Below are 21,353 nucleotides of genomic sequence, written 5' to 3' on the forward strand. Positions count from 1 at the left end.
CATTACAATATGATTCTTTTCTCTTGCACCGGATATGCCGGAAGAGATCTTGTATATTTCCTAGTACCTACTATCCGGCATATAACTACTAAGACAGGAGGAGTACTGTGCTCCGCCGAAATTGACTCACTTTCCGACCTCGGGGGACTAGATAGCTAAGGTTCGGATATGCACACCACCGTTAAGCCATCTAGATCATGTCTATGAGACTGTAGTGACTTCATCCACTTGCGCGATTTACTCCTTCAGTTCACCGACCAGAGCAAGCGGGCAGAACCGGAGGGTCAGGAACAAACCTGTCACTGCAGCCCTCAAGCCCGAGCTTAATTAAATCGACGAGAGATGTCATGGGCATTACGTATCGTGGGCTCTGACTATTTAAGCTGCTTACCCCTCCTCTCAACCCCGCTTCTTCTCTCTTTCTCTTTCTCCCCCACCAACTCCATCATCTCCCATCTTCGATCGATTTCATCCTCAGAAGTCGTGATCCCCTTTCATTGTTGACTCTCCCCTATGTGAAGAGACCTGACTAACTGTGGTACAGGAACTCAATTCGTCCAATGTAAACACCACCTACCAAGGACCCCTCGCGGGTCTCGACGGTGGAAGTCATGCAATGTCTTTAGCTGGGCAACTCAATGATCAGGTACCTCAGGTAATTGTGGCAATGAACCGGTGTTCGTGCCTATCTACTAGCATGTATAGATCCCAACGGGAGGACTTCCGTCTCGGGGTTTAGCATGCTGGTGGCTCTGGGTTCGTTCTGAGATTATACGGTTAAACTTGATCTGGATAATACCAGCGAAAGGATCATGCCTTCCCTCGTTTCCCCTGCTGTCTGGAAGTACTAACAATTATCAGTCACTCCCGTGACTCCTCTCACTCTCAACAAACCAAGAACAACATGTCTCCCCCAGCTGCATTGCTCGAGTCCCCTGTGGCCCCTACCGCCGGCCTCAAGGGCAAGGTCGTCGTCCCGGAGATGGCTCCCATTATGAGCGGAGAACCCCAGACCAAGCTGCTAGACCACTTCGGTGGCAAGTGGGATGACTTCAAGTTCGCACCGATCCGTGAGAGTCAGGTGTCGCGCGCCATGACCAGACGCTACTTCCAGGACCTGGACAAGTACGCCGAGAGTGACATCGTCATTGTCGGGGCTGGTTCCTGTGGTCTGAGCACCGCGTACGTGCTGGCCAACGCGCGCCCTGACCTGAAGATCGCCATCATCGAGGCCAACGTGTCCCCTGGTTCGTCCTCCTACCCCATTGGAGCGGCATCAGGACATTGATTAACCCGTGTCACAGGTGGTGGTGCCTGGCTGGGTGGCCAGCTCTTCTCGGCGATGGTCATGCGCCGTCCCGCGGAAGTGTTCCTGAACGAACTGGGCGTGCCCTACGAGGAAGACGCGTCGAACCCCAACTACGTGGTCGTGAAGCATGCCTCGCTGTTCACGTCGACGCTACTGTCCAAGGTGCTTGCATTCCCCAACGTCAAGCTTTTCAACGCCACCAGCGTGGAAGACCTGGTGACCCGTCCTTCCGCCAACGGGAACCCCAAGGAAACCCGGATCGCGGGTGTGGTCACCAACTGGACGCTGGTGACGCTGCACCACGACGACCAGTCCTGCATGGACCCCAACACCATCAACGCGCCACTCGTGATCAGTACCACCGGCCACGACGGCCCGTTCGGAGCGTTCTCAGCCAAGCGTCTGGTCTCGATGGCGAGCGTCGACAAGCTGGGTGGCATGCGCGGTCTAGACATGAACTCCGCCGAGGACGCCATCGTCAAGAACACCCGTGAGGTCACCAAGGGGTTGATCATCGGTGGCATGGAGCTGTCCGAGATCGACGGCTTCAACCGCATGGGTCCCACCTTCGGTGCCATGGTGCTCAGCGGTGTCAAGGCGGCCGAGGAGGCCCTGAAGATCTTCGATGAGCGCCAGCGTGAGTGTGCCGAGTAAGATGCTCATGAGTTTTTCTTGTGTGTGCCGCTCTGCTCAGAGACAAATTGACGAAGCTGCTGGTTATGCTTTGAAATGTCCACAAATTGTAACGGACGCGCTCGATAGCCAAATATGAACACTCGTTTATAATTATGTATATTGAATCAGCGTAGTGATTATTTATACCTAGCCATAGCTTCAGCCGCGCAACAATCAAGACACCCAGTAACTCTCACTCGCGTAGCCTCGCTCCAATGCATTCCCCGGAATCAACTTCCCAAATTCCTTTTTCAAGTCAACGAGCCCAAAAACCCCTTGAACTTCTTAAGTACGTTCACTACAGTTACCGCTCGCCAAGAAAGTGGGAGCACTGACGTCGCCGGAGAACTACCGCATCCCGCCGCGCTTTTCTCCGCCGGCCGCAGAACATCCCAACTTCAATAAACATTTATTATCCCCTCACCAACCTTCCACTTCCCGTATCAAAACCAGACCTAGTAAAATGCAACCCTCTTAAACTCTCCCCTGAATACAAATCCAAACCATCAAGAACCAACCAACCTACACACCTCCCACTCCCGAAGGAGAGAGAACCTCAAAATGAACAACGACCAATTCCGACGCCTGGTCCTTGACACCCCGACCAGCAGAACCACCAGCAGCACAAGGAAAGAAAGCACCGATGCGCGCAGCAGCAACAATCAAAATAATGCCCCAGGCGCGACGCCTTCAGCTCTGGGCTCGCGCCTCCGCTCGAGTATTCCCATGACGCCGTGCGTTTGCCTTCACACTCTGCCGGGACGTTCTTGATAGAAGCAGCGCTAACTGAGACTTGTTGGGATGGATGCAGACGCGCCCTAAACCACGCAAACCCCCACCACGAGTTCGCGCGCCAGCTTGCCGATCACCGTCGTGAGAATAGCCTTCACCCGCCTGCTAAGCGGTTCAAGTCGACGGCTGCGCCTAAAGGGACGAGGTTACCTTCTGGGTATCAGGATCGCGCGGCTTTGTTAAGAGGATCGTCGGGTACTGCTGAGGAAGGGGAAGATGGTAAGGAGGGGCGACCGGAAGGAGAAAGTGGAGAGGACCAGCAGCTGGAGCAGCGGGTTAAGGCGCTGGAGGAGATGGTCAAGCTCGGCCAGATCGATCAGGGGACCTTTGAGAAGCTGATTCGGGAGATGGGCGTTGGTGGTGATCTTGGGAGTACGCATATGGTGAAGGGGCTGGATTGGGAGTTGTTGAAGAGGGTGAGGCGCGGGGAGGATGTTTCGAGGGCGGAGGGGAAGGAGGGCACTGAGGAGAAGGCGGGGGATGTGGATGAGGAGTTGGATAAGGTGCTTGGTGACGAGGGGGCCTTGCCTTCTGCGCCTAGGGAGCAGAAGGTGAAGAAGAAGGGTGTTATGGCGCCGCCTCCGCCGCCTTCTGCTGCTTTGTCGTCGGGGGTGCCGAGGTCGAGGGATGAGATCCTCAGACAGTTGAAGGCTAGTCGTGCTGCTGCCGCGGCGGCGGCGGCGGCTGCTGAAGCTGAAGCGGAGGAGCAGAGGCCGGCTGAGCCCGCGCTTGGGGATCGGTTCAAGAGGATTGGGGGCGAGTCGAAGGCTGAGAAGAAGCGCTGGATTGAGCAGGATGAGACAGGCCGGCGGAAGGAGATTCTGCAGATCACGGATGCGCAGGGCAAGATCAAACGCAAGGTCCGATGGTTGGATAAGCCTGGTGAGGCTCCTGCTCCTGCTGCTGCTGCTGCTAAGCCGTTGGGCATGGAGGTTCCTGCCGAGTTGGCGGCCAAAGCTGCGCCTCCGGCGGAGGAGGAAGACGATGATATCTTTGCTGGAGTGGGTGCAGATTACAACCCTCTTGCGGAGCTGGGAGACGAGGACGACTCGTCATCGTCCGATGAGAGTGAGGATGGCGAGGTTCACCAGAAGAAACCCGTCCAGAAAACGGATCCTACAGCCCATGCTACTGCGGACGCGACGAAGAAACCAGCCGAGGAGACGGCAGCCCGCCCACGCAACTACTTCTCTACATCGACTACGGAAGAGGTCCCTGAGATCGACCGGTCGAATCCTTTGGCCAAGGATGCTACGCTAATGGCTGCTCTTAAAAGGGCAGCGGCCTTGCGGCAGTCTGAAGAGGCTGCGGGAGAGGGAGAGGAGGACGTCGATTCGGAAACAGCCTTGCGACGGAAGAAGTTCCTCGACGAGGCTCGACGGCGGGAGGCATTGGATGCAATGGATATGGACATGGGCTTTGGAGGTAGTCGCGTGGGAGATGAGGAGGATGACGAGGAGGTTGTGCTAGAGGGCGAGGGCCGCGGTGGGAAGAAGAGGAAGCGAGGGCCTAAGAAGAAGAAAGGTGACAAAAACAGCGCGTCAGATGTGCTACGTGTGATGGAAGGCCGGAAGCAGGATCAGTGAATGATTGTATGAATGTTGCGTTGATTGTGTCATGATACCAGTGAATTGATTGATTACCATAAAATTAGAGCACCTGCCAGGAAAGCTCTGGCTATATAAGACCTTCCTTCCTTCCTCCCTCTTCCCTCTTTCTCCTTCCTCTTCCTCATCCTCTTCATCCTCTTCTCTCTTGACTTTCCTGTTTCCCATCTCTTCTGTTCTATTCTCTTGCTCATCTCCATCCATCCTCATCATCCTTCTCCCTAAGTTCCCTTGACCACTTCCCTATCATCACTATTGACCAGGGGTCTGTATGAATAAGCTATCAGGATGAACTCATTATGAGCTCGTCTGTCTCTTCGTTTCGGTTTCTTCCTCCGAACGCCTGTCTTCTTCTCTTCGTTTCTCCTCCCTCCATCTCCCCCTTCTTCCACTCTTCAACACCACCACATCCTCGAGAAAGAGGGCGCAACAACACAAAAACAGCAGGTAAGAACCTCAGCAATCATCACGACAAACCCAACCTTCACTCCGCCATCCCTCCCCTCAGCTTTCCCTCGGACCTTCTCTGTGGCGATAAAAGTGTTCCTTTGGAAGCCATCCTTGCGTTGATCTCCCTACTCCTTCTTCAACGTTCCTACACCCTTTCTCATTCATTCGAACTTGTGGTCATGTCGCTCTAGCGAAACAGATAATCTAGGAGACGGTTGAAAAGGTGGGTGAGAGAGAAAAGAGGTACAGGGGTGTTTGGAAGAAAAGGAACGCTACATCAGAGAACCTGGCTCAGACTTTTCCGGTGTACTTGATCCTGTCTTCCTTCATCCTTCTTTTTTCGATATTGCTTCTCCCAGACTGACGTCTCTTGGCTGTTTTACTTCTGCCCCTATGACCACAAGCTTGGGTGAGTGAACCTTTCGATGAGGACAGGCAACCACGGGAGAAGGGGATATAGATCAAAATACCCGGGATGAGCTTCTGGAGGGCCACCAGAGCAAACGGTATCTCTCGCACTTTCTTAAGTGGTCGGTTTGGGGCCATCCTGGACGATTCAGGAGGATATCTCTGTCGAAAGACAAGATCAACCACTTGCAACGTAGGCTCCCAGGACAGCCGGTCCCTCAGCGGAAGTAGTAGGGGTTGTAAAGTTGGGCCTCCGTGGAACAAAGGGATGACGGGGGATGCCGCTTTCAGTGGCTGTGGTTTGCCCTCTGGGGTTGAGCCCTTGCAGGTGGAAGACCTTACTCAGCGGCCCTGTCGCTGACGTAGTTTCTTATTCATTTAGGTTTCGATGCATTGCAAGGCGATTCTCGACATGGCGATATCCCGGCATGGGTGAGGACAACGGGGGCAATGTGGGCGGGGATGGGGATGAAAGTGGGAGGGTGGGGGCATGGGGGGATGGGGAGTCATGGGAGGAAGATAGCATACCAATATAGCATCAGTTTTCACATCAAGCTTCTTCATCACATAGAAGCTTCCCCTGTAATGCGAGAAGCCAAGCAGTCTTGCTGTTCTCTACTATCAGCTAGTACTCGCCATCCACATGCCATGTAATGGGGCAAAGAAGACCGGCTCGTCAATCTCACTGTAAACATTATATACTAATCAGACATATTATACAGATAAAGCCATACACAGACACAAGAGAGGATCATTCTACCATCTTCGACTGCCCCCCACCCCCGCCAGCCGCCTCCGCAATCTGCCTCGCATTGCGAACCTCCCACTCAAATTCCTTCAGCGCTCGCAGCTCGCTGGACATAAACAGACCCCCGATCAAGCCATCCAGGATCCCCGCGCCAAAGTTCAGCGTGCTCACGAAGAGCAAGATGAAGGCCACATAGGGCAGATGGTCGCCCGTCCACCAGACGCCCACCATACAGCCAATCGACACAAACACGGACGCGATGAAATGCGCAAGCCGCCAGCGGCGCTGCGAACGTTCCCGTCGTACATACTTGTGAATCATCTCGATGATCTTATCGTAGGTCTCTGGTGTCAAGGCGGTATTGGGAGCGAGGGTAGCACGATCATCATTTTCATTATCCCCACCCGCAGCCCCCGCAGCGGTGCTTGCATGATCCCCCTCCGTCTCAATCTTGGACACATGCTCCACCAACGACCGCGTGATGACCGCCTCTACAGCGAAATGGTCACTCAGCGAGCAGCGCAGCGTGGGATGGCGCTCAGTCATGCTGAGCTGGACAGACTGAACGGACCACTTGTGGGGGGCACGGTAGCCGCCGTCGCCGACGAAGATATAATCCAGGCGCTTGCCCCGGGGACAGGGGGCATCGCCATCGACGGCGATATCCTTGCCGCGGCGGAGGAGACGCTTCTGGTCCTCTTTGCTCCAGCGCCAGGTATTGAAGCGGCCGTCGCAGGTGGCGCCGTTGACGCGGAGGTTGAACTCAGCAGAGGGGACGGGTTTCCCGCGGCGCTGCTCGACGGGGTCGATGGCGGCGCCGACGGAGGAGTCCGGATGGATGACCTGCCAGGCGTCGCGGACGGGGCTATGGGCCTGGATGAGCTGGTGCGCGAACGAGGCCGGCAGCATGTTGAAGTCGCCGAGCCCGATGACGAGATGCCCGCGCTCCGCGGCGCCGCGCATCAGCTTGGCGATCTCCCACGCCTGCGCCGTGCGGTGGCAGATGTACGAGTCGTTGGGCTCGCGCTCGTACGGCGCGTGCAAATGCGTGCAGAACACCTCCGCCACGTCGTGCGCCCCCGCCCCCAGCCGCACCCGCGCGCTCGCTACCCCCTTCCCCACGTACCAGTCCCCCCGGAAGAATGCCGTCGGCCGCCCGTTCAGCGGATACCCCACCATGCTGCTCTCCTCGATCGGCCACCGCGATAGGATCGCTAGTCCCGCCCCCCAGATGCCTCCGAAGTAAAACTTCCCGTATGGCAGGATGTGTCGCGTCTGCTCTCGGATGCTCTCGTAGTCGGCCTGCGTCCAGCATTCTTGGAGTCCCACGATCTCTGGCGGTGGGGAGGCGATCGCGAGCCGCCGGCCGATCTCGGTGAGGCGCTCATGGCGCAGTTTGGAAATGTATTTTAGACCCCAGCAGTTGAGGGTGAGGATGCGGATTTGCGTTGGGGGGGTAGTGGTCGTGGTGGTGGTTGTCGCCGTGGAGGGAGGAGAGGTTTGGGCGGTGACGGACATGGTGGATGGGATCGCGATCAGATGGAGGTATGTATCATATTAGAGTTGCATCGATTGCTCTTTCGTGCCGTTATGGTGCCAAAATCCGAAGAATATACGAGAGAGTATGTGCGTGTGTAAGCTGGCAACGAACAGACCACATCAGCAACAGTCAGTATTATCAGGAGTTATTGCCCATTCCATGCTATCTACCTCCGCAATGATTTCATCATCCTTGCCTTCCTTCCCGCTCCTCACCGCCCTCCCCCACCGCCTTCCCAAACGCGGCCGATCGTCACGAGGGATGGGAAATTGAAAGAAATCCAAATCGCAAAAGGGAAGACGGCGAAAGAGAGCAAGACCAAAACGACAACTTGTTCTGTATCTTGCTTTCGTTAGCTTCTTTTCCTTTTTTCCTTCCTCCTTAGTCGCATTTTCTTAAATATCCCTTTCCTCCCATTTCCTTCTCCTCTTTCTACCTAACAATTAATCTTCATGGACGGTCCCACCCACCGTCCCAAGCGCCGTCGCCTGGACACGCCGCCAGCTAACAAACCCCAATACCAGCAACACCACAACCACTACAATCATTCGCAATCAAAACCCACCCACCAAACCAAAAGACAATCCCACCACACTCCGAAAAACAATGGCTACAGCGACAACTTCAACCATCATCATCCTCATCACCACCACCACTCCACACCGCCGCACCACCAGCAGCAGCAGCAACAGGAAGAGGGCGATTCCGACTCCTCCGACGAACTGGCCGCCACCACGCCCGCAGAGGACCACGATGAGGCCGCCGAGCGCCGTCGTCGCGCTAGCTGGTCCATCCAGAAACAGGGCGTTTATCCGCCGCAACGGCCTTTTCCGCAGTCGGCGCGCAGTCTGAGCGGCTCTGAGAGTCCTGATGAGTTGACTATCGATGCTGATGAGTATTGGCGCTCGACCGGGAGGACGCGTCGTGAGGGGTCGCGTGTTGCTGCTGCTGCTGGTGGTGGGCAGTTGGGGCTGGGGCGCGCGGCTGGGCCGGGTCCGACGGGCGCCGTGGCTGTTGCTGTTGCTGTTAAGGCGCGGGGGAGGGGCAAGGGGAATGGGAGGGTGGAGGAGGTGGTTGGGGGTGGGGGTGGGTCGGAGGAAAAACTCAGTGAGGGTGAGGATGAGCGGGATGGTGGGTTGGTTGGTCGGGGGGATGAGGTTGAGGCTGAGGCTGAGGGTGATGAGGAGGAGGAGGATGTCGGGGATGGTGATGATGATGATGATGATGATGATGATGCGGAGGAGGAGAAAGAGGAAGAGGAAGAAGAAGAGGAGGAGGAGCAGGGCGGAATGAGCATCGATGATGGGGATCAAACTGTTAATGTCGCTGCTCTCGCCTCCGCCGCTGCATCCGCCGCCGCCGATGGCCCTCCGCATGATCATGGAGGAGAAGAAGATCAAGAAGAAGACGTGCGGGAGATTCAGGACGAGGAACAACGCAACAACAGCAACAGCAACAATGGTGACGTTGAAGACGAGGAAATTGCCGACGCCGACGCCGACGTCGATATTGACCTGCACGACCCCGAACCCACTACGAATGGCGAGCTGGTGGAAGATACCCCAGACTCGTATCCCGACCGGTCGCCTACGCCGCTCCCGCAACCCTCACCGCCACCGCCGAAACCAGATAAGGTGGATTATCGCCCCAAGTTCTTGCTGAAGGGCCATCTGCGGGGAGTGTCGGCTGTGCGGTTCTCGCCGGATGCGTCGATGATTGCGAGTGGAGGTGAGTTTTTGATTATGAGCATCTACATGGGAGGGGACGAGACCCAGGGCTAACGGCGCGTGTAATGTAGGCGCGGACGGGGCTGTTAAAGTGTGGGATACGGTGACGGGGAAGTTGATCCATTCGTTCGAGGGCCACCTAGCGGGTATATCGACCATCTCGTGGAGCCCGGACGGCGCGACGATTGCATCTGGGTCGGACGACAAGACGATTCGATTGTGGAATGTCTTGACAGTAAGTGCAAGCCTACTATCGGAGCATATTCCACGTGAAGGAAAGGCGGGGAGAGATCGAGTTGTTGAGGCTAACGCATTCTTCTACTTCCACAGGGCAAGGCTCATCCCATCCCGTTCGTCGGCCACCACAACTACGTCTACCAAATCGCGTTTTCCCCGAAAGGCAACATGCTCGTGAGCGGGTCCTACGACGAAGCGGTGTTCCTGTGGGATGTGCGGTCGGCGCAAGTGATGCGGTCGCTGCCGGCGCATTCGGACCCGGTGGGCGGCATCGACGTGGTCTGGGACGGGACGCTGATCGCCTCGTGCGCGACGGACGGACTCATCCGCATCTGGGACACGGCGTCGGGCCAGTGTCTGCGCACGCTGGTGCACGAGGATAACCCGCCCGTCACGGCGGTCAAGTTCTCCCCGAACGGCAAGTACGTGTTGGCGTGGACGCTGGACGACTGCGTGCGACTGTGGGACTACGTGGCCGGCCGGTGCATCAAGACCTACCAGGGCCACAGCAACCGGAAGTACAGCCTGCAGGGCGGGTTTGGCACGTACGGAGGCGGGACTGCCAACAGCAGCAGCAGCAGCAGCGGGATGCCAGTGTATGCCTTTGCGGTCAGCGGCAGCGAGGACGGCGCCGTGCTATGCTGGGACGTCGTGAGCAAGCAGATCCTGCAGCGCATCGAGGGTCACACCGGGGTGGTGTTGGGGGTGGATACATGCTCCCTGGGCGGCGCGCGCTTGATGGTCAGTTGCGGGCTGGATGGCACCGTTCGCGTCTGGGAGGAGGCGAGTACTGCAAAGGAAGACGGACACCCGACTACAAATGGCGAGCAGACGAACGGCACGGCGATGAACGGCAGCAGGGAGCTGATGGCCTCCGATCCCACCACGCCCGCCGAACCAGCCACGCAGGAACCCACCCCAATGGCCATCTTCGGGGAGCCTAACGGGCACGGCAATGGTATCCCCGATCCAGAGGACACCGAAATGGGCGAGGCCCTCCTCACGACGACCTCCACCCCTGGGGCGTGATCAGCTACAACGAGAATACCCACCATTACAATACCAATGAAAAGGACGCAAATGTACAGCGATGCAAACCATGGGACGGAGACACTGGCGTTTTCAGGTTGAGGGTTGAATTGGGTTGTATACTAGACATGAGGGACGAACAATAGCAGCAGCAGCAGCAGCAGCAGCAAACACTTTTGGAGTTCCACCGAAGGAACCATGGGAGGGAAATCCCAGAGAGAGAAGAAAAAAGCTACACGCGGAATATAATCTTGAATCAGGTGGATGTATAATATTTTTCTTTCTAATGTCCAGCAAGGAAAATATGGAGAGACACGCGGCCCACAGCCAAACCGTTACGTAGTGACTTTTTGTTCAAAAAGAAAGAGCAGAAGGAAGAAAGGCAGCCAAGAGCCCTAGTAAGTAATAACCTCTGCTATTACCCTCCGTAGGAACAGAACCACACCGGCTAGCCTATCTATCTACAGACGAACAGAGTAAGAAGAAAACCTAGCCAAGCCAAGCCCTTTTACTTTCATAGTTGATATCTTTAGTAACAGACTGGCTTCCAGGTTCCTCCACGCATCTGACAAGTAAACTGAACCTTCGAACCATGGCCAACCCGATTAGATCTCCACGGCCAAAAGTCCAGACAGCGGATGATCCATGGTTCGGCGAGGGAGCGGGCTTTTGGGGCCAATGCTTTTGGCTGGATGGATGTTAATCTCATGATTCCCATGGATGGGGCAGAACAAGTCGTAGTCCAGGCTTTTACTTCATTGGTGAGTAGACTTGTTTTTGGGGGGGTCTATCTATTTTTGTTGTTGTGTTTCAGGTTTGATTGATTTGTTGGCGCTTGTTACAATGTAATGATTATTGAATGGGTGGATAATCGATGTGATAAAATGAGATTGATCGGCACTCTTTCTTTGATTGAATTTTTTTGTGGATTGTATAGTCTAGCACAAGGATGTAAGAACAACGGGACTGGAAATTCAAACTGGTATCAAAGGTACAGCACATCCATCTGACAAGTCTTGTCGAATGGACGGAGACAGGTCTCAATAGCCAACAAGATCACAAGCAAAAAACGTAAGCATGAAATAATCCAATAGCATGATTGCACAAGAAAAGCCGGATTGACTTCCCCTGCCCTCTCCCCAAGAAGGCAAAGCCTCAAAGCTAACTAAGCAATATAAGCCTTCCCACTGGCACTCAGCGTCTCCCCACTCAGCAGATAACCATCGGCGCACATGAAATACGCATAGCGAGCGACGCCACTCTGCTCATCCAACCAGGGGACGACCTCCTCGAGGAAGGAGGCGGCCTCCTGGGTACCCTGGCCGGCGGACATAGCGCTGTTGAGGGCGAACTCCGTGACCCAGGTGGACTCGAGCTCGTACTTCTCGGCGAGGGCGACGGCCTTGTTGACGAAGGACTTGAAGTCGCTGGCGGAGTCACCGTACCAGTGGACGGCCAGCACGCTGACGCCACAGCTGCCGCCACAGCCGTTCAGGAAGTTCTCGAGCCAGGTGAGGCCCATGTCGGAGCCGACGCCGTTGGTGACGGCGGGCGTGACCAGCTTGGCCTTGCCCTTGTAGGGGGTGATGTACTTCTGGTAGTAGGTGACGGCCTCGGCCGACGACATGGCCGCCTGCCCGCTGTTGTCGGGCTCGTTGAAGCCCATGATGTACTTGGACCCCGAATTGAGGGCCGTCTCGATCGCGGCAAACCACCCCGTGAACATCTTGCTGCCCCACAGCATCGGCACGTACTCCACGTGCGACGGCAGCGTCCCGTCCGCGTACATGTTCCAGTCGTACCCCCAGGTCACGCTGCCGCTGGAGCTCAGCGTCGTCACGGTGCTGGCCGAGTTGTATGCTGCGCCGCGCTTGCCGCTGGCAGAGCTGCTGCTGCGCTCCTCGAGGTGAGGGTGCGAGACCGTGTTCGAGTGTCGGTTGTAGTGCACGTGTTGCGGCATCGCGAGCGCCGTGCTGGCGATGGTGCTGGCCACCAGGAGGGCTTTGGTGAAAGAGACCATTTTGGTTGATGGGGGGGTTTTTTTTGGTGTTTGGCTTTTGAGCGAGAAGACCGGTTCTCGAAACTTTTGGTTGTGTGTGCTCGTTTGTGTCGTCGATAATAGACAAGACAAGGAGTGCTGATGCTTCTACTGTAGTTGGAGTAGGAGCTAGTAAAGAGAAAAGGAATGGATGAACTGGAAACCGTGCACGGCACAGGCTGAGTTCAAGACGACACGGGCACGCAAAAATGAAAAAGGAATGAACTACTGATTGAAATCAGTACTGAGGATAGTCAGAAGACAAGAAACACCAGAAAAAGAGCGAGAGAAGAGGGACTATATAAGCCCGAGGGGAATGGGGGAGACAAGAAGAACCAACAATTAGGGTTGGCCGCTGACTTTCTTTGCGGACTCGACAATCAATCGGGCGAAACGCCCAGGATGGCACCAGTCAAAGGACGACACTAGGCAAAAAAAGAAAAGAAAAGAAAAGAAAAGCAAAAAGTGTTTCATCTTGGCGATATTCTCCGTTTGAAAGTCTTTGATTTGTCTGTTTAGGCCCCTCTGCCCCCTCATCTGGCGGGTGGTACCTGAATCCTCTCCCCTCTCTTCTCCTCTTCTTCTGCTTCTCTTCTCTTCCCCCTGCATCTTCACCGGGCCCAACGGGGGAAGATCCGTGGAACGTCATCGGGGGAGATGGGCCTGTGCATTTTCTGTCACTGCCAACTGGGGGTGTGTCTGTGTTGGCGGTTCCTGCAGTGGTGGTGCAGTGGTTTTTTGTTTTGCTGATGCTGCCCTGAACCATCTGAATATTCCTGCTGGTCCTGATGATTTCCCCGTCTGACAGGTAAAAAGTCTATCGGGGATCTGTACCCAACATGACTGACTTGGGGATTCCATGGAGGTATACAGTCTACAGTCTACAGTCTACACAGAAGTCAACCGCCGACCGAGTGAACAGTCCAGAACTCGAGTGCCCACTGCCAACAGTCAAGGCGTGGCCAACTCCATCGCACTAAACACGCTAGTTCTTTAGTGGCGGCCCTACTACGAACGCCTCTTTTCTCTTTTCTCTTTCTCTTCGCGTTGCTTTCTCTCTCTGGCTTTGCTGCTCTGCTCCACTTCCACCCCGTCTGTGTCTTGTCTTGTCTTCGTCTGCCAGTCCAGACTCTTCTGCTGTATTTCCACAGGGCAGACCAGCCCTAGCGCTACTCCCCGTCCCTGGGCCATCCCAAGACCACAGCCACGTCTGCATACGAGTCGACCTGCTCCGATCACAGCACTGCACGCTTGATTTAAATCTCTCACCACCACCATTTCCCCCTCAACCCTCAATAGTATCTATCTATAATAGTAGTGATCGGGGAAACGATCCCAACAAAGCCAAGAACACATCCTGAATGGGGGCCAGGGGGGGTGGGAAAGCAGCTTTCAAAGCTCGACTCTATTTCCGTCGCCCGCCGAGCACCCTCGTACTTCCATGTACTGTAGTAGTTTTATTTTTAACTAACCTTCTCCCTTCGCTCGGGGTTTCTGGTCGAAAGGTGTCGAGGGAACTGACGTCTCCCGTTGCGTGGCCCGAATCAGACCATCACCAAAACAAAACAAATGCTGGATGGAGCCTACTTGCTCCGACTCTCAACTGGGATGATTCAATTGCGTGCGAGAATTAGAGGGAGAATTGGGTGCACGCATGTATGCATCGAAGGACTGGTAGTAGGCTGACAGGGACTGGACTGGACTGAGGAGTGACAGAGATGCGGTGGTTGCAGGGTGCAGGACGCAGGTTCAGGAAGGGATTTTCCGGTGTGTCTGATTGACAGTGACAGCTGCTTGATTGATACATTTCGGTGGTGGTTGTGTGGCGAAAGTGATTCATTCGGTGGTGGATTCTGCTATGGAAATGTAACCTTCCTCTTTGCTGCTGACCAACAATACTCACACTTAGTTAACTAATCCTTCCCCTACAATTTCCAGACCTTCAATCGCTACAATCCAAGTCAACACTACAATCCAATCCACACAACAGAAGACAATTCTTTCAAAGTAACAACCCGAGAAACAACTCCACCAGAATACAAGCACAATCCCAATCTCAATTGCAATTCATCCCCACCAACACGCGAATGCAATCCTCCCCGCCGTCACCTTCACACCACAAAAAACCCCCCACTAGATAACCCACAATCACCGCTAGTATCTCTGAGTAAAAGCGCAGTGGATCAAAACAAGAAAAACCCACCACACAAAAAAAACGCAATGACCAACAACAGTCAACCGGGCCCAGAACTTTTGTCGCGTTCGCGTTTCACTTTTACATCCCACTCGCGGGGCGCCAACAACACGAACCACCGGTTTGTCTGCAAGTTCCGTTCGAACTACGTTCGTCCATTCTACGAGGATGATTATTCACCGACTATCAACTAGTTGACTAACTGACTGACTCACTCACTCACTCATGTACTGTACAGTACGCACTAAATCTAACTGGCTGGGTAAAACCCGGATGAAAAACAAAACCTACCATTCAGATAATCCCTACCTACCTTGGTTGATTCCTCTCTATATCTTATCATTGGTGGATGTTACTGTACCGGGGATCAAAACAAACAACCCATAATCAACATCCATCCTCGGTAAAAAAAAAAAAAAAAAAAAAACTATCTATGAGTAGTCAAAGTCCATCCTGGAACCCACCCACACGCAGCCCGTCGACGTCCTTCCGAGCGAGGCATCGCAGGCTGGCAGCGCACATGGACTGTACTGTACATCCCCTACAGTAATACTCTAGCTTCTAGAGCATAGCGGAAAGTGGAGAAAAGAGTGGTGACAATCCAGCCCCCATGCATAGATAGGTACGCGCGTAGAATATTTCTGATTCAATCCGCCGTTGAAGTTCAATCATCCCGCTTGCCGGAAGGAAGCGGAACGGGGGTCCGCGTCGGCGTGCGTTGTGTGGGGTTTCCTGTTGCTTTTTTGCTTCCCATAACTGGTCGACCAGTTACAGTATTCCATTACTTTCACCGGATTTGAAAGCAGTCACGGGTAGTGTTTGTCCCCTTGATTGAATCGGCACGGAGGAGAGAGGAGATAGACGATCATGGGAGGGGTCGTGGTGGCTTCTTTTTACCTCGGTCTTGACCGGGGTAGAAAGGAGGGGGAGTGAGGGGGGATTGTTTGTTCCTTCTCCTCAGCGGGAAGGTGGATGATGCGTGTTACTGTGTGGTGTAGTGAAATGGTCTGTCGAACCTGTCTCTTTGAGTAAGGGTTTGGTTGTGGTTGGTTTTCTCGGGTTGGAGAGACTACTACGGTTGAATTGGGAGAATCGGATCAGGGGTGGCCCCATCAGGAGTGCTTGTTCATCTTTGATTATCTACGAGCAATGCTCTTAACAATTGTCGGATTCGTTAGGAATCACTCGAACATTATCACAAGAGATAACAAACTATCCCAAGCACTGATCATCCTCATCAATATATACCAAGCAAGCGCTATCAATATATTTCTTCTGCACTACCACAACTTTTCCACGCCGAACAAACAACACAGCTAAGGTTCTCGTGTACTACGATGTAGACAGTAAAAATAGTCATCTCATCACACGCACTCGATCGAACACCATAAGTCACAGTTCCCTATCATAACCCCAACCAGAAACCTTTCTCCTCCCTAAATCGTCTCCCATCCCCCATTGTTGATATCCGCCTCCAGCTTCCGGCTAATCGTCGTCGGAATCCCATGCGACAGCCACACATCACGAAGCAACCGGTCGTACCGTTTCTGATTCAAGATCAGCTGCCGGTTGCGCCGCAGTCCCGGGTCGACCTCGCCGTGCCGGTCCAGGTACGGCGCATAGTGCCAGGATCCGTTGCGGTTGTGCAGATACAGAACCGTGCACTTGCGGATGTTGATAAACAGCCCAATGTTTTTGCCACATCTGAGAAAAGATAAACGGTCAGTCTGAGATAAATATACCTTGAAAGAACAAGAAACCTACTTGTAAACGTGTTGGTTGCATCCGCCCAGATTCTGCCCCTTGTCCGTGCAACACACCGCCTGCGAGCAGAAGATGTCGCCGCAGAACAGACAGATGCTGGGATCGGTCAGCTCCTTCTTCGAGTTCGGGCACCGCCGTCGGTTGGCCTCCTCGATCAAGCTGTCGTAGTACTTGGGCAGGCCGACCAGCTCGAAGATCGCCGGGTGAGGGAGACTAGGCCAGAGCGTGTGGTAGCCGAAGGGCATGCCGGGCCGCGACACGTTCCAGTGGTGAATCCAACCTGAGATGACCGAGTCGAAGACACTGCCTCTATTGCAGGTAGCGTTGACAGACCCAAAGATCTCGTCGAGGGAGGGCAGCTGCAAGACCTTGGTCAGACGGTCCAATTCCGATGCGTCGACATCGTTGAAGCCCGTGTTGGGGAACTCGACTCCGTGCTGCACGTGAAGGAGAATGACCACCTTGCGAAGGAAGGCCAATGCGTAGCTCGAAATCAGCCGGCGCAGTGTAATTACCACTTGCGGAGACGCATTCTTCCCATCCTCCACGTAGTTACCCTCGGTCGGGAACGAGATGATTTCGTCCTGGCCCATGTTCGTCCGTAACTCGGTCACGATGGACTTGAAGAAATGCCGACTGAGCTTGTAGCGGGAATCTGACTCATCCATCATTGGCATGTACTTCGCATCTCCATGCTGAGCCACTTCTTCCTGCAGCCCGGAGGGCCAGAGGATGTAAGTGATGGCCACCTTGACGATTTCGGCCACATAGCACATCTGTATCAAATGCCGCATATCAATTGGGACCGTGGGTAAAAGAGAAACCGAACACTCGGCCAAGAACACAAACGTATCCTTGGCCAAGAGCGGCTCAATCTCGCGCCGCTCCCTCAATAGAGCTGTACCACTCAAGTAGGGATGACCAATGAGCAGCTGACATATCTTCTGCCGGTGCGTCTCGTGCACCTCGTCCGCGCTGAGGTTGTGTGGGCTAGTACCGTTCTGCAAGGAACCGACCGCAGCATACGAGAAGGCTGTCTCGGCGAGGATGCGGAGATGCGTCAGCGTCAGTTGAGGGATCTTGTCCAACAGGGTCGAGCCGGGTTCCGATGTGACACCCCGCTGGGAAATCTCCACTGCGGCAATGCTGAAGCCAAAGCTTTGGAAGAGCGAGTCAGTATGCAACAGATCACTGCTTTCCAGCGTATCCGGAGCATGGTTGAACGTAGACCGGATGTGGTTGACCCTCAGAGTCTGCTTCAGCCTCTTGTAGATCTGCAGCAGCTCCGAAAGAGGATTCTCGTTCACGTTGAAGGTCGCTTGGAGCGGGCTAGTAACAGCATTGTCCTCCTGAGGGAAGAGACCAGGCATGGGTATCCGGGCGGTGGGCAGAGTAAGTGGAGCTGACGGGAGGGAGGGGAACGATGCGATGTGGTCCAATTTCGAAGCCAGCGGAGGCACCAACGTCTTAGACAGATATTTCACGAAAGTTTCCTGGTATGCCTGGGTCTGCGGGTTGCTGTTGTTCTCCGCGAGTAGCGCGTAGTTGCGGGGTTGAGAAAGGATCGATTTGACTTCTACATTAATGAACTCATCAAAAGAGACTGCAGTACCCAAAGCGCCCGGGTACGACTCTTCTTTGCCTTTCCAAACAATGGGAAGGAAGGCGTTCCCAAGCGCCTTGCAGAGAGGGCAGACAAACTCCTTTCGAACCAAAGACTCAGGGTGGGCACGGGCTACTTGCTGGTGGTGACGACGATCCGTAGCAGTGAAATATACCTCAAAGCACGAATAGTGCATGATATGTCCGCAGCCAGTGGTCACAGGCCCAGGATAGGTGTTGTGAGCCTTAAAACCTTTGCTCAGGCCAACTTTCTCGCTGGTGACCTCGTTCCCTGTCGAGTCCAGTCGGCGGACAGTCGTGCGATTCTCGCCGGCGACTCCGAAAGGACGAATATGATCTGCCGACTTATCCAGGCTCTCTGGTGTCTTGATCACCTCACGCACCCAGTCCGGGTCCGAGACATCAGTAAGACGTAATATACTGCTGTCCTGGATCATTGCAAACGTGCCGTACAGTCGCGAGTCATTCGTTTCCTCCTGACAGAGGATACAGGTGCCACTGGGGTACTTCCACAGCTTGCTTTCGGGTGCTGTCTCCGGTTCGGACTCAAGATCACTGAATTCTTCTTCGCCCCAGTCGATTTCGCCTTGGCTGTTGAGGAAGTTCTGCTGTTGCTGTTGGAACTGAGCCATAACTTTAGCCTGTCTTTCCAAGGCCTGCTTCTTTTTCAGCTCCTTCTCGTTGTCATTGTCGATGGCAGGCGAATTGGTGTCAACCCTGTCGAAGGGGAACTTGAGCGAAGCAGTGGCGGAGGCATATGCCTCAGGGCGCTTCTGCCAGAGTTGTTTGAGAATGTGACGGATCTTGGCTCCGCATGCAGAGAACTCGTTCATAACGGATATCTTCTCAAGGAGACCCACAATGGTCAACGGGCCAGCCTGCGTAGTGTCTCGGACTTTGTTCAGCGCGTGTGAAACGAAGGACGCCGGAGAGCCGTCGGACATCTCATCCTCGTCGCTGTTATCCTCAAGCGAGGCGGCCAGGATGAGATGCAGGACTACCTGCAAGAAAGTCTCGATCCGAGTAGGCGGGATTGCCGGAGTGCGCTCTTTGGACGATACCACGTAGTCCAGACAATGATGCACGATCTGGGCAAATACCAACGTCCGTGTGAAGCGAGGAAGCGAGGCGAAAGCTCCAGCGGTGATGGGTCGCAACTTGGGCTCATACACCACGTCCGCTGCCTTCTTACCCGTCTTCTTGGCCACCCATTCTTTGTAAATGTTCTCCGCTTCATCCCGCTGGTTCTTCGTATAATGGGCGCTATACGGATCGATGAGGTCAAGGTACTCCGGTTTCAGCTCAAAGGTACCGGTGTCATTCAATCCTTCCGGTGCACGGAATCCGGCAACTTCATCGAGCACATCCTGGAACAGATCCGAGTCCAGCAGCTTGTCGCTGAGGCGAGTCGACAGGTCAGAGAAAGATAGCGGCTTGAAGCAAAGGACGTGCGCGATATCACGACTGATGCTCTCGCGAGTCGCACTCTCGCCGTCATCGATGGCGGTAAGAGAGTTCCGGTCTGTCAGTAGGATGACCAACAGATGAACAAACTCTTCGGCGACGTCGATAATCTGGGCGTCCTCGTAGCCTGCACGGGGCGTGTAATCCCTGACCATCCAATCCACCATGCCAAAGCGATCCGCGATGGACGCAAGGACCCGACTAGGATCGCAGGTGACCAAGGCCGTCTGAAGCAGGAAGATATCGCGATAATACGCGAAGTCGCGCGACGAGACTCCTCTGTATTGGGACATCTGATGCCGAAGGCTCAGACCGTTGCGAACCCACATCCCAGCCTTCATCTGCGCCAGCCAGGCACAAACCCTGAGGGGATAGTCGAACATTGAAAGGAGCAAATCTTCAGGGCTGAGCTGAGAATCATGGATGAATTGATCGTTTGCAGCCTGCGCAGCGTCCATGAGCACATCGCGCATAATGGCGCCGCTCACATTACGACCGCATTCCAGCAACCATGAGAGCGTGTAATGCAGAGCATGGTGGAAACTCATCCAACCACGTTCGACAATAAAATCCACGACACGATAGCGGGGGACGTTTTCCTGGTCGACCTCGAAATCGAAGGGGGGAAGCGTTTTGAAAGACACATATTCCTTGATCTCGGCTTGGATGAAGCGCTTGCGCTCGGATCCGGTCGAGTGAATCACAGCAGGAATGGTGGCTAAACGAATCGCTCGCAGCAACTTGTCGCCGCCGTCAACCTCAGGGTTACGGAAAGCCTCGCAGAATTGGCGACACAGTCGGTTGATTTCTCGCATGAGAATAGACGCACTGATCCAAGCGTCTGTTTCGTACTCAACATGCTCCCCTACAGCACGCACATTGGGACATATGCCTTGCGAGAGCTTGACCAGATCCAGGAACTGACACAGGTACTGCTCTTCCGTGCGAACACGGTTCTGGACATACTCCGACTGCAGGAGATATCGTAGGTCCAGGAAGAAGTGATATAGACGCCGATTGGTCACAGACCCAGCGTCGAATGCCAGAGTCGCGTTAGGATTGACTTCATGAGGCTCGCCGACCTGTCTCGTGGTGAGGAACGTGTACAAGATAGCCATGACCTTGGTCAAGAAGTTTCCGCGCAAGACAGTCTCTTCCGTGATAGACGGAGTGGTCAAAAGTTGCAAAGAGAGATTGACAATGGAGTGGTCAGGCTCTCTGTCCGCAATGAGGTACAACTGCGCGAGCGCCGTGTAGAGAGCTGAAAGGCGCAGGCCCATGATCCGCTTGAATTGGGGAACGTTGACGACGGTGCCGATATACAGGTCGCGGAGTTCGGTACGTGTCTTCTTCCAGAGCCTGAGGTCGAAAAGGATCATCCAATCGAGACGAGTCCGCTGGCCCAGGTCCTCGTAAGCGGGCACAACCGGCCCCTCCGCTGCGTTGTAAGAAAGATACTGCCAATGAGTGGGTGTTTTCGCCGGGGAAGGGCGAACCACTCCTGACGGAGTCTTGGGAATAGGGACATAGCTCATCGGCCGTCGCTGACCATTGGAGGTCTGCTCGTCAGCAGTGGATTGCGGGTCATCATGGTTCAGCTCATTCTGCTCCGCTTCTTGCTCCTGTTGTCGCCGCCGCTCCTGCTGTTGCTGCTGCTGTTGCCGCTGCTGTTCTCGCTGAGCAAGTCCGAGGATGGTCTGAGCGATATCGAGGGCATCATCGGCGTCGCCCATGACCATATCATCGTC

The 21,353-nt window shown here is 54.6% G+C and overlaps 7 protein-coding genes across 7 annotated transcripts; 4 read left to right on the forward strand and 3 right to left on the reverse strand.

Moving 5' to 3' along the window:
- Window positions 1-524: 524 nt before the first annotated feature.
- Window positions 525-2,089, forward strand: thiA (thiamine thiazole synthase). The gene is made up of 2 exons (XM_025694370.1): window positions 525-1,247; window positions 1,305-2,089. The coding sequence occupies exons 1-2, from the start codon at window positions 905-907 to the stop codon at window positions 1,961-1,963; spliced, it is 1,002 nt and encodes a 333-aa protein (XP_025556423.1). The 5' UTR covers window positions 525-904; the 3' UTR covers window positions 1,964-2,089.
- A 319-nt stretch (window positions 2,090-2,408) lies between these two features.
- On the forward strand, window positions 2,409-4,398 carry BO97DRAFT_474335 (uncharacterized protein). Its single transcript, XM_025700315.1, has 2 exons — window positions 2,409-2,718; window positions 2,796-4,398. The coding sequence occupies exons 1-2, from the start codon at window positions 2,546-2,548 to the stop codon at window positions 4,360-4,362; spliced, it is 1,740 nt and encodes a 579-aa protein (XP_025556424.1). The 5' UTR covers window positions 2,409-2,545; the 3' UTR covers window positions 4,363-4,398.
- Window positions 4,399-4,512: 114 nt separating this feature from the next.
- Window positions 4,513-5,166, forward strand: BO97DRAFT_3596 (uncharacterized protein). The gene has a single exon (XM_025692330.1). It carries the CDS (start codon window positions 4,683-4,685, stop codon window positions 5,022-5,024), a length of 342 nt encoding a protein of 113 aa, XP_025556425.1. The 5' UTR covers window positions 4,513-4,682; the 3' UTR covers window positions 5,025-5,166.
- Window positions 5,167-5,968: 802 nt separating this feature from the next.
- On the reverse strand, window positions 5,969-7,666 carry BO97DRAFT_474336 (inositol phosphosphingolipid phospholipase). The gene has a single exon (XM_025700316.1). The coding sequence runs from the start codon at window positions 7,505-7,507 to the stop codon at window positions 5,993-5,995; it is 1,515 nt and encodes a 504-aa protein (XP_025556426.1). The 5' UTR covers window positions 7,508-7,666; the 3' UTR covers window positions 5,969-5,992.
- A 181-nt stretch (window positions 7,667-7,847) lies between these two features.
- Window positions 7,848-10,786, forward strand: BO97DRAFT_439238 (WD40 repeat domain-containing protein). The gene is made up of 3 exons (XM_025697968.1): window positions 7,848-9,257; window positions 9,328-9,491; window positions 9,587-10,786. The coding sequence occupies exons 1-3, from the start codon at window positions 7,982-7,984 to the stop codon at window positions 10,520-10,522; spliced, it is 2,376 nt and encodes a 791-aa protein (XP_025556427.1). The 5' UTR covers window positions 7,848-7,981; the 3' UTR covers window positions 10,523-10,786.
- A 574-nt stretch (window positions 10,787-11,360) lies between these two features.
- BO97DRAFT_3639 (glycoside hydrolase family 128 protein) lies at window positions 11,361-12,757 on the reverse strand. The gene has a single exon (XM_025692523.1). The coding sequence runs from the start codon at window positions 12,540-12,542 to the stop codon at window positions 11,688-11,690; it is 855 nt and encodes a 284-aa protein (XP_025556428.1). The 5' UTR covers window positions 12,543-12,757; the 3' UTR covers window positions 11,361-11,687.
- A 3,272-nt stretch (window positions 12,758-16,029) lies between these two features.
- On the reverse strand, window positions 16,030-21,096 carry BO97DRAFT_401940 (putative ubiquitin-protein ligase E3 component (UBR1)). The gene is made up of 2 exons (XM_025694371.1): window positions 16,519-21,096; window positions 16,030-16,458 (listed from the first exon to the last, which is right to left on the reverse strand). The coding sequence occupies exons 1-2, from the start codon at window positions 20,982-20,984 to the stop codon at window positions 16,191-16,193; spliced, it is 4,734 nt and encodes a 1,577-aa protein (XP_025556429.1). The 5' UTR covers window positions 20,985-21,096; the 3' UTR covers window positions 16,030-16,190.
- Window positions 21,097-21,353: the final 257 nt, after the last annotated feature.

The sequence above is a fragment of the Aspergillus homomorphus genome, assembly GCF_003184865.1.
Source record: "Aspergillus homomorphus CBS 101889 unplaced genomic scaffold BO97scaffold_1, whole genome shotgun sequence".
Lineage (NCBI taxonomy): Eukaryota > Fungi > Ascomycota > Eurotiomycetes > Eurotiales > Aspergillaceae > Aspergillus > Aspergillus homomorphus.

Bases quoted from the DNA above. Each gene is read 5' to 3' on its own strand.
- BO97DRAFT_474335 (XM_025700315.1), top strand. From the start codon at position 2,546: ATGAACAACGACCAATTCCGACGCCTGGTCCTTGACACCCCGACCAGC. The intron at 2,719-2,795 runs GTGCGTTTGCCT...GGATGGATGCAG, and splicing joins TCGAGTATTCCCATGACGCC to ACGCGCCCTAAACCACGCAA.
- BO97DRAFT_3639 (XM_025692523.1), bottom strand. From the start codon at position 12,542: ATGGTCTCTTTCACCAAAGCCCTCCTGGTGGCCAGCACCATCGCCAGC.
- BO97DRAFT_3596 (XM_025692330.1), top strand. From the start codon at position 4,683: ATGAGCTCGTCTGTCTCTTCGTTTCGGTTTCTTCCTCCGAACGCCTGT.
- BO97DRAFT_439238 (XM_025697968.1), top strand. From the start codon at position 7,982: ATGGACGGTCCCACCCACCGTCCCAAGCGCCGTCGCCTGGACACGCCG. The intron at 9,258-9,327 runs GTGAGTTTTTGA...CGTGTAATGTAG, and splicing joins GTCGATGATTGCGAGTGGAG to GCGCGGACGGGGCTGTTAAA. The intron at 9,492-9,586 runs GTAAGTGCAAGC...CTACTTCCACAG, and splicing joins GATTGTGGAATGTCTTGACA to GGCAAGGCTCATCCCATCCC.
- BO97DRAFT_401940 (XM_025694371.1), bottom strand. From the start codon at position 20,984: ATGATCCTTTTCGACCTCAGGCTCTGGAAGAAGACACGTACCGAACTC. The intron at 16,459-16,518 runs GTAGGTTTCTTG...ATCTTTTCTCAG, and splicing joins TGCAACCAACACGTTTACAA to ATGTGGCAAAAACATTGGGC.
- thiA (XM_025694370.1), top strand. From the start codon at position 905: ATGTCTCCCCCAGCTGCATTGCTCGAGTCCCCTGTGGCCCCTACCGCC. The intron at 1,248-1,304 runs GTTCGTCCTCCT...CCCGTGTCACAG, and splicing joins CGAGGCCAACGTGTCCCCTG to GTGGTGGTGCCTGGCTGGGT.
- BO97DRAFT_474336 (XM_025700316.1), bottom strand. From the start codon at position 7,507: ATGTCCGTCACCGCCCAAACCTCTCCTCCCTCCACGGCGACAACCACC.